Consider the following 10,256-nt stretch of genomic DNA (forward strand, 5'->3'; position numbering starts at 1 on the left):
GCCGCCCCTCGGACCCGGCCGGCCGCCTCCGCCGCCGCCTCCTCCACCTCCTCCTCGGGGCCATTAAAGCCAATGAGCCGCGCGCCTCTGCCCAGCGCAACCAACTAAATCGGTTTGGATGATTCGCGACCTGAGCAAGATGTACCCGCAGACCAGACACCCGGTGAGTGCGGGCGGCGGGGCGCGAGCTCGCAGAGCGCGGGGGGATTCCCCGCGTCGCCCCCTGTGCGCCGAGTTGTGTCTGGGGCTGGAGGGGCGGGGAGGGCGGCCCGCGCCCCGCGGCCCGCTCGGGGAGCTGCCTGCCGTCACCTCCCACCCCCTGGCGCGGTGGCACTCTCGGAGGGGGTGCGGAGAGGCAATTGAGTTGTAGCCATTTTCTTATTGTTGTCTTTGAAGCCCCTGGAAGCCGCGCGGAGCCGTTTGTCGTCCCCGCGCCGCGACTCCTCGAGCGGGGGGGGGGCGGCGAGCGATGGAGGAGGCGCGACTCCGCGCCGGGGCGGGGAGGGCGCCCTCGGCGGCGGCGCGGCTGGTCCGGCTGCGGCTCGGGAGTGCGGGGCGCTGGCCCCTCGCTCCGCGGGCCCCGGGGACGCGCGAGCGAGCCAGCCAGCCGGCCGCGGAGGGTGGCGGCCGCGTTTCCCGCCCCCTCCCCCGACCTGACCGCGGCCAGACGCCATGGCGCGAGTCCCCCCGACGGGCCAGTTTCGATTCCGGGTGGGGAGGGAGTGGGCGCGGCGCGCCGGTCCCCGGGCGTCCGCGGTTGGCGGGGGAGCGGAGCGGGGTCTCGAACCCGCAGGGTCCGGGGCGGGCGAGAGGACGCAGGGGCCGGGGGCCACCCCGAAACCAGCCCCTGCCGGGCTGTGCGGTGAGGCGGGGCGGGGGGCGCCTAGATGAGAGTTTTAATCGTTCTTTGCTTGCCTGCCTGCGCGGTGACCCCTCCCGCCCCCCGCTAACGCCGCGTGGTATGTTTTCTCCATCTCCCTGCCTCGCCTGTGATGTGGGCTAATTAAATATTTTATTGTTGTTCTTTAGGCACCGCATCAGCCTGCTCAACCCTTTAAATTTACAATTTCCGAGTCCTGTGATCGGATTAAGGAAGAGTTTCAGTTTTTACAGGCTCAATACCACAGGTAACGATATTGACTTTAGCTGATCCTCCTGTTTGCTTAGCTCTTGTCTTCCCCCCACATACACACACAAACACACCCCCCCCTTTTTTTGGCCGCCGCAAATGTGGTATTATCATTTTTACTTGTGGGCAGAAAGGGCAAGTCAAGGCCTCTTTTCCTTAGGCAGGTGTAAAGAAATTAAACATTCTTTCCTTCTTCTGTAAATAAATAAAAAGGAGGCAGAACAATCGAAACTGGGGAGACTTGGAAAATGCTGAGGCCAAACTTTCGATATTGATTTATTGGGGCCAGGAGAATGGAAGATTGGAAAGATTCTGGGGCCTTTTGACTTCCTTGGTTCTTTATTACTCCGGGCTTGATTCCGTCTCACTTTTTTCTGCCGTTCCACTGAAATACCATGAGCTGAGAGCCCTGGGAAGTCGCAAGTGAGCGATTTCATTACTTTTATGCTGAAAAATGTTTTCTTCTTACAGGCGATCGTTAGGCTTAGAGTGCCTTTGAAATATTTTTTTTCTCTGGCTTTCTAATGACGTGTAATTCTTATTTCTTAAATGCAAGAACCAAAACGAGCCACTGAACCCGATCCACACTTTGCCCCTGGGTGGTGGTATTCAACTTGTCTCTGTTTTGGAGGGAACAAATAAGACATCATTCATAAGACATGTTTGATTCATATTTTCGTTAATCTCTTCGTGGAACATTAAAAAAAAAACCTCCCTTGTGACATTTTGGGGGATTTAAATTTGTGCTTGGGTATGTACACGTTATTGATGTTTATTTTCTTTTTCTTCTTTCATTAAATGAATTTAGGAAATGTTCATTTCTGGATGCGGTTCCGGAATTAAATTGGCTAGAGGATTTTTTTTTTTTTTTTCCTTAAACAAAAACCCCAGGTTTGATCCTCACTGAAAGGGCAAGTCCAGGCTGGTTCCAGTCACCCCTTTCTCTCCCACCACCTCTCCTTCAATAATGAGGTGCAATTTAAGATAGTTGATTTGGGGTTTTGTAGGTGATGATTTAGAATGTCTATTTACATTTGAAGAATGTAAGTCAAGGTCTGCATTGTACTTAGATTTCATTATGTCTTGAACAGCCTGAAGCTGGAATGTGAGAAACTCGCCAGTGAGAAGACAGAGATGCAGCGGCATTATGTCATGGTAAGAAAACTGTGTCACAGATTCAAAGTGCCTGTTAGTTTAGGATACCAAAAGCAAGGATATGTTCAGATTGCTGGAAGCTGCAGGATAGATCCCAGTCACAGCGTGCCAGTGCAGTTGGGGTTGTGGGAATGTGATCATTAGCAACCTGTAATTCCAGGATGTTATAACTTGCTTCTGACAACCAGCTTTGATTTGAATTTTCAAGAAGTTCAGCTGCGTGGGGTATGATCCTCTGTGCTTTGTTTTTATAGATTGGAAAAAAAAAAAAAAAAGAACCTCGTTTATGTTTTGTTGAGAGTCACAAGCAAAATGTTTTTGCGCTAGTGGTTTTCTTTGTTGTTTTATTGTTCTTGTTCCAAACAATCTTAACCAGTTTCTTTGTATGCAGCAAGAATTTTAAGGTTTCATTTTTTTTTTTTTTTTTAGAGAATGATGGATATCAAAAGACACCAGACACCTTTTCAAAATTTTCCCGCTTTTTATGTTACTAGTGTGTGTTTGTATGTGCATGTGTTTTGTGTGTTTTCAATTTCTGTGGTGTTACATTGGTTTGAGGAGCGTTGTCGTCTCCTGTATAACCGATCTGTTCTGCCAGAATTTCTCTAATGACCGTTATACTACACGTCCCCCCCCCCCCCAAAAAAAATCAGATCTGCTTTTTCAGAAGTCTTAACCAAGCATGTTTTTATGCTTGTTCATAAAGGCTCCAGAGTAACTCATTCATTTCCTATCAGGCCTTTTTCCTTATGAGCAGTACACTAAAAATGAGAAACGGAACTCTGAAGTAGCATCACCTTTCTGAATAGTTCTTTCAAAGCGCCAGCATTTCTATGAGACACTTGCCATTAACTTGGCCGCTATGCCTTGGAATTAGAGTCCATATGGCACTAAATTTTCGTCAGGTCTTTTTGATTCATCTGTTTGTGATGTATAAAGACAGCTGGAGATGTTAAGAATGCTACGTGTGAACTTGATTTTCTTAGTTTTGTGAGTTACTCAGAGTCTGTGTCATAGGGTGGCTGCTAGTTTATTAAACTAAATGTTCCTCCTTAGCATAGGTATTGTGGATATTTTGATTTAGTGAGGCTTTTGTGTTTGTTTTAAGCATACTTGGGGCATTTGGAACAAACTAGGGAGTCTGATGAAAGGCACGAAATTAATTGCTTTCCCTTCTTTGACAGTATTATGAGATGTCCTATGGGTTGAATATAGAAATGCACAAGCAGGTAAGTTATTTCTTTATAACCATTTGAAATGACAGTAATACTGTACACTTGAGAAAGAAAATTGTATGTTTTGCAGTTTTATTCTGCATGTTTTTGTGACTTCCTGTATTTTAAAAGACTACTGAAAGAGAATACTATCTTTTCAGGTGTGGTTCCCCATCCTTTTTGCATTTTGTCCTGATTTTAATCATTTAAAAACATGGTTTAAAATGCCTGAATGCATATTAAATTTTGTCCACTTTGAAAAGCAGGATGCTAAATTTTAAAAAATGTCTTGTTTTTCTTTTGAAAGAGTTAATTTATGTATTTCAGGCATTGCAAACTTGTCCTAAGAGAGGGCTTTTCTTAGAAAATATTAAAAAGAGGAACTGTAGATTGTGTGGAATCTTCCTTGGCTTGGTGTGAAAGAATGGTTAAAGGGTGAGCTGGGAGGATCACAATGAAATCTGTGGAGCTACAAAGAAATTGATGTAAACTAAAATCCTGGTACCAGTCCGCCGAGGCTACTTAGTTGGGTCTTAACCAGGAACTGTAGCTGTACTTCCAAAAATTTGTACAGGGGTAAATCGAGCTTGATAGGAGGGTGTGATAAGGTTCGGCACTGGGCCTTCACATTTAGTAAACTAGTTCGGCCAAAAAAGAAAAAGACAAAACAAAAAAGATAATGATTAGTCAGAAAGTGTTGAGAGGTATGACTCAAACAGCCTTCCCCCCCCCGCCCCAGGAATCTGAATAAAATGGTTTGGTTTAAATTTTGGTTTAAATTTTCTACATAAAAAATAGCGTATATATAAAAAATATTGCTTGGCAATAATATTTTATTTTTAGTGATCTCCAAGTGAAAGTGCTTCAGGTCTGTCTCATCACCTATTTCAGAATAGTTGTGTATGTGTTTACCTGTTGGGAAAAGATGAGGGAAAACTTAATGTTTTTCATTTCTTATATATACTCATGGTAGATATGATTACTTTCTAAGTTTAAAACATACAAATTGATTACATATTATTAGGCTTTTACTCTTTATGGATTCCTTTCTGGATATACTTAATTACCCACATACTTACAGATAGTAGATCTTTCAAGGATGACTGTTGCACAGTAAAAGCCATCCGGTAAACAGTATTTGAAAACAAAGTTGGAAAAAAATGAGTCGTCACTTATGCTGAGGATTTTTTATTTCAGATACTTATTTTTACTTCATAAGCTATTTAATTATGTCAATATTAATATAGTGTAGTTTGCTGCACATTAAAATTAAGTTCTTATTTTGGCATCTTTGCCATTTCTGTTTAGATTCGTAATGTAAATATCTCCTGCTTAAACAAAAATCCGTTAAACTTATGTGTGGACTCCCCTTAGCTCTACCTTACAGAAATAAATTACATGAGAGATTGTTTGTTAATTGTGCTGTTACATGTCATTTTAGGTCTGGATCTTGTACATGTGTGGTTTTTTTTTTTTTTCTTTCTTTTGGTCCTCACCCCACCATCCAAGATTAATTAATGTCTTCTTAAAGATTGAGCCAGATGATTAATGTTCTTTTATTTCTCCTCCTGTATCTTATTTACCATAACACTTAGTTTCCAGATCTCTTTATACAATTTGCAGTTCTGAGAGGCACAGAGCTTGTATTTGATTGTATGCATTTCTTTGGGGAGGGGGGCTAGTGTGTGAGATCCCTTAATTCTACACATTTTGTACCTCTGTAATTCTTTCATCCTCTTGTCCAGGTGGCCTCAAATGCCATCCATTTAAAATTGAGAATGGAGTACATTTTCCCTTTTTTTTTCTTGGCTTTTAAATTCAATCATATCAAGAATCCTGAGGGCAGTTTATCACATTATGAAATACAGACAGCCCTGCAAACCACCTACTTATTATATTTTCTTTCTTTCCCCCCTTAAGCACAGAGGCATATCTATCTTTATTTGTTTTCCTAGGCAGACAGCCTTGGTTCCTCTTGGCCTCTCTTCCAGATGCACTCGCTGGATACCCTCGTAATGGAAAGCAGCAATAATGCAGGGAAGTTGCCCTGCGGCATAATTGGGCCTAGTTCTCAAGATCGGGTTAGGCTTATTCACTTATTAAATTTGTGTCTCTCAAGGGTTCAAGAGTAGGAGTCCCCGGAGTCCTTGGAAGTACCCTAGTAATTGGTGGCCCTGATATTCGAAACCTCTGTGTATTTTTTGGTTAATGCTCCTGTTCTTCTTGGCTGCTGCCAGCCACAGAGTATTTATTTTTAGAGAAATTTTTCATTGGAACAGAAAATGATGGCTGTGATGGAGTCATGACTCTGTGACTTAGCAAATTGATAAAAGGATAAAAGCAGAGAGCAGTGACAAAACAGGGTGGGGGCCTGGTATTATGGCCCCTCCCCTTTCTGTATGATGTTCATCGTCAGTCACTCTGTGTTGATTCTGATAGAGGACTATAGAGTGAAATCTATGGGGAATTTGTCATTCTGAAATGAAAGCTAATGTGATTAGTACCAATTAAAGTACATTTAGTAAATTGGATTTAATCTTAATTAAGCCTGCATAATGTTGCCAATTTTTAACAATTATGTTTGAGAACATAATTTAAATTTTGGTAACTGAGTAAATAGCATTAGTCTGGTAGAATTAGTTGATTTTTTTTTTTTTTAAAGGGGAACTCAGTGACATGACATGGAATTAGAGCATAAAATATGAATCTAATTTCTGGTACTCTTTAGTAGGATCAATAGAGCTGAGCAGAGGAAGCTAGAAAAAAACCCAGAAAAGTTAGAATGGACTGTTCTAGGCCATAATGTAAATTAATGCTTTACCACTGTCTTAAGTTCCAACATGAACATGAAGATGACAAATGGGACCTGGTTAGAAATGACACATGTTTTACTGTGATGTCTTCATATTGGAATTTTCTTAAATGAAAGAATGTTGGCCTTTATTCCCTAAGGATTTCCCTAAGTGTGGGGTTTTTTGAATTTTTTTTTTTTTTTTTTGCTGTTGTTGTTCTGGATGAACAGTTGGCCCAGGGTTTAGTTGTTACTTTTTTTGCTGATTGTTCCTTTTTATTAATACAGTGTGACTTCTAAAAGGGTCAGTGACTGTGGGCAGAACAGGGTGATGCATGCAGTTGATAGCATTGCTAAACGCTGCTCATTCCCATCCTTCACCTGTAATGCTGTAATTAAAGAAGATCTCCTTGATTTAATCTGACAGCAGCAGTTTCCACTTTAAAAAGTGAATATTGGATGTAGATTAGGAACAGTAGGTCTGTGAGTTCCACCTATAGGAACTCTAAATGGAGATGAATATACCACATTTTGAGAACGTCTCGCGACTTTTTCGTAGTCAGTATTCTGTAGTCTGAAGGTCTTTTTTTGCTTCTAAAAAAATTTAGCTTAGTATTTGAATTTTAGAATTAGAAACTTTTGGAAACCTACAACACTTAGAACCTAAAAGAAGTGAATACTACACATTTATATACACATGTCTGTGTGTGCGTGTGTGTGTGTATATATATGTGTATGTACGTATATGTGTACGTATGTGTCTATAGATAGATAATTGTTATATTTTTTAATCAGAGCAGGAAAACTCCTGTTTCACTCCAAGCCATGTAAATTTTATTATGAGACTTGGGCCACAACCATTTGAGTGCAGCTAAAATATTAATTGAATAGAAATGAAAGGGCCTTGCCAACTGATAGGATATCATAATCATAGCCTCTCTGGTCGATGGTAAATGATGATAAATGACATTAGGAACCTTTTAGCAAACTGTAATAACTACAAGGAGGGAAGCAGTATGGATTTGCATTATATCTGATACCCTCTAGTACCAAGTGGATTGCCAATACTGCTTGTTTAGCATTTTCTAAGGGCAATAGGATATTGATTTCTGACTTACAAGGAACAGCTCTATTTTCACCATTGAAAAGTATTGCAGGTTGTTAAGAAGAAATTGACTTGAAGAGGCCGACTGCTGCCCATCATGGAGCAAATAAAGCAAAACTGCCGAAGCATGGTGGAGCAGCGAGACGGGCCCTCAGCAATTTGTTGCTATTAATTTACCATGCTCGACAGCAAATCAATCGGCATCTACTTCATCTGCTGGAGAAAATGCTGTCCAGGGCAGATAAAAGGCTCGGCATGGTACAGAGTATAGACTGGATTGGCCAAAAGGAGGCTGCAGTTAATGTGTAAATAAGTGAAATCAAGGCCACTGTTGCAGAAGAAGCTGTTGTTAATTAGGTTGGTGCTTTTTAGCGAACTATTTTAGAAAGTAGCCTAGGATTTGAAGAGTAGAAAGAGATATATTGAGGTCGAAGTAATACATGACTGGCATGACATTCCATCCTTGAGTGGACTTGATTCGAGGGTGCAGTAAATTTATTTGGGGACAGTGCTTGCAATGGAAGTCCATTTGTTTAAAGTTCCGTTTCGACCAGAGTTCCCCTAAGAAAACTTATTTTTTTTAAAAGTATTACTAATTTCTTGCACATCTCCTGTCTTAGACTATAGGCGCTTGGATTTGGAGGATTAGGTGCAGAGAGTAGGTGTTTGAGAATGTCTGATGTATCCTTACATGGTGACTATTTTTTTCAGCAATGGATGATTGAACTCTTGTATGGCAATGAAAGCGAACGATTACCAAAGGTGGGATGTTCTAGCTGAAAGGAATAAACCAGTGAAAGTTTTACTGACAAAATTTTCTTTTGCTGTATAAACATTAGGGAATAGTCTAGAGGGTGGGGAACAGGGGTGGACACTACTGCCCTGGAAAATCTCAAAGAGATTACGAGTGAAATTTTGATGACTGTGCAAAACCCTCCAGATACAATCAGAAGAGCATGTTCTTGGGTTGGGGAGGGGCTTTTGGGGCTTTTGTGTGTGTGTTTCATTGAGGCTTAAAGCCACCTCTTCTAATTTAGGATTATTTAGCCTTCAGTAATATTTACAATTAATATTAACCAAACGGAGGTTATTGGTGGTGGTTTTTTACCCCTGGCCTGTCTGATCTGGACATTTTGGGGTAGGGACCAAGCTTCAGTCCTATTTAGTAAATCTAGATACATGTAGATTTTAAGTTATATTTTCCCCAAAGCTCTTAGAGGATCTAGCATTAGGACAGTTGATACCAAGTTGGGCAGGACCCAGTGAGCTGTCTTTTTCCTTGTCACAGGGCTTTCAAGAAAAGCAGATCTGTGAGGAGGAAGTTTAACCTGTCGGGTATGTGCATAATTAGGAGTGTTTTCTGGATGGCGTGGGTTTCCCCTTTTTCTCTTCTCACATGTTGAGCTCTGAATTTTCTCTCTTTTTGAGGTCTCATAGAGTATCTGAAGATTGTTCACCTAAAGCAGTGACTGTTGAGTGGAATTGGAAATTCCTTTCAGTGGAAGTGAATGTTATTATATATCTGGCATGTGCTTACCACTTATCTGGGCACACTGCCAAAATTCTTTAATTCTCACAATGATCCTAAGAAAGGGATTATGTCCAATCAAAGGGTGATTAAACAGGATCAGATCTGCACAAGGTGATATAGTTATTAGGTAGTGGATTCAGGACTTCAGATGAATTTACCTGAGAGGATGTCTCTTGGGTGATAGGTCTGTCCTGGGTTGGAGATTCAGGCCCCAGTTCGTTCCAGGAATGGGGAGCGCCCTTGGGAGGCTGGGATAGGCCTGGGGTTTGTCCTTAAGTCACTGAACTTTGGGCTCATACCCAGATCCCCGGAGTGTCCTTCAGACTGCTTTCAGTGGGTGACAGGGTGAGGGTCCCTTTTGCACCGAGTCTCCCACAGATGGGGCGAGGAGAGCTGCCTGCTTATCAAGACTGAGTTTGCTTCCTCCCTGGGCAACCTATTTCTCATTTGTTTACAAACTTGCTCTTCCATTTAACTTTATCTTTTCCTTGTGGCTTCTAAAACTATGCCTGAAGACAAGGGGCTGTTTGTTAATCACCATCTTGTGGGTTTTTGAAGGGGAAAACAGGGAGGGGAAAATGTGATGTTTTGTGGCCTCTTTGTAGTTCAGAAAGAGGTTCTTCGATGCAGGAAATCACACACAACTCAAACTTTTAAATGAAGGCAAATATTTTGCTTTTACTGGTGAAAGATTTTCTTTGCAGCTTTCAAACAAAGGGATATTTCCTTCTCACTGCCCCGTAATCCCTACTGGATATTGTTTTTTATTTATTTATTTTTCTGGGCAAAGTTCTTTGTATCTTAAGTAGTAATACCTTTGAGCTGGGTTGGACTCTTGTGTCTTTAGGCGCTGTTGCAGCCTTAGTGGAGTCGAGATGGTGCTGGCAACGGCCATTGTTCTCACGGTCTTCATTTCCCCTTTCCTCGCCTAGAATTGTATTTTTTTTTCTTTTTGTATTATAGAATAGGTAAAGTCCATTGGGAATGAAATGTTTAAAATGTGCACTTGCGTTATTTTTGTGTGTGTGTGTGTTTAATGACATTTGTACTGCCTTTGATGTGACTGGATAGTCTGATTTATCACTTCAGGACAGCAGTAATGTATTTGATGGTGATGGAGCGAGTGAAGGGGATGTGATTTTTTTAGAAGGTACTTTCCCTTGATCCCCTTTCACACCTCCCCTTAGAAAACCCTAGCACTCCAGCAAGGGTGCCACATCCAGTGGTCTTGTAGCTCAGTTACCACTTTTGCAAGCTGAGCTATTGGAGAAAAAAGCAGGAGACAGCATATTTGGAGCCGGGGGGGGGGGGGGGGGGGGGGGGGGGGGGGG

At 42.0% G+C, this 10,256-nt stretch overlaps 1 protein-coding gene across 18 annotated transcripts in view; it reads left to right on the forward strand.

Annotated features, from left to right (window-relative positions):
- The first annotated feature begins 58 nt into the window (after window positions 1-58).
- LOC110579734 (TLE family member 4, transcriptional corepressor) overlaps window positions 59-10,256 on the forward strand; it is a 143,072-nt gene continuing 132,874 nt past the window's right edge. For 12 of the 18 annotated variants that reach the window (XM_044920675.1, XM_044920679.1, XM_044920678.1 and 9 more), the window contains exons 1-4: window positions 59-163; window positions 1,030-1,127; window positions 2,221-2,284; window positions 3,469-3,513. In XM_044920675.1, coding sequence (XP_044776610.1) covers window positions 119-163; window positions 1,030-1,127; window positions 2,221-2,284; window positions 3,469-3,513 — 252 coding nt within the window. In that variant the 5' untranslated portion in view covers window positions 59-118. Of the gene's footprint in view, window positions 164-672; window positions 712-1,029; window positions 1,128-2,220; window positions 2,285-3,468; window positions 3,514-10,256 lie in introns of those variants that run through there. The other 6 variants (XM_044920676.1, XM_044920677.1, XM_044920685.1 and 3 more) reach the window with 2 other exon arrangements.

This window comes from Neomonachus schauinslandi, chromosome 13, assembly GCF_002201575.2.
Source record: "Neomonachus schauinslandi chromosome 13, ASM220157v2, whole genome shotgun sequence".
Taxonomy (NCBI): Eukaryota; Metazoa; Chordata; class Mammalia; order Carnivora; family Phocidae; genus Neomonachus; species Neomonachus schauinslandi.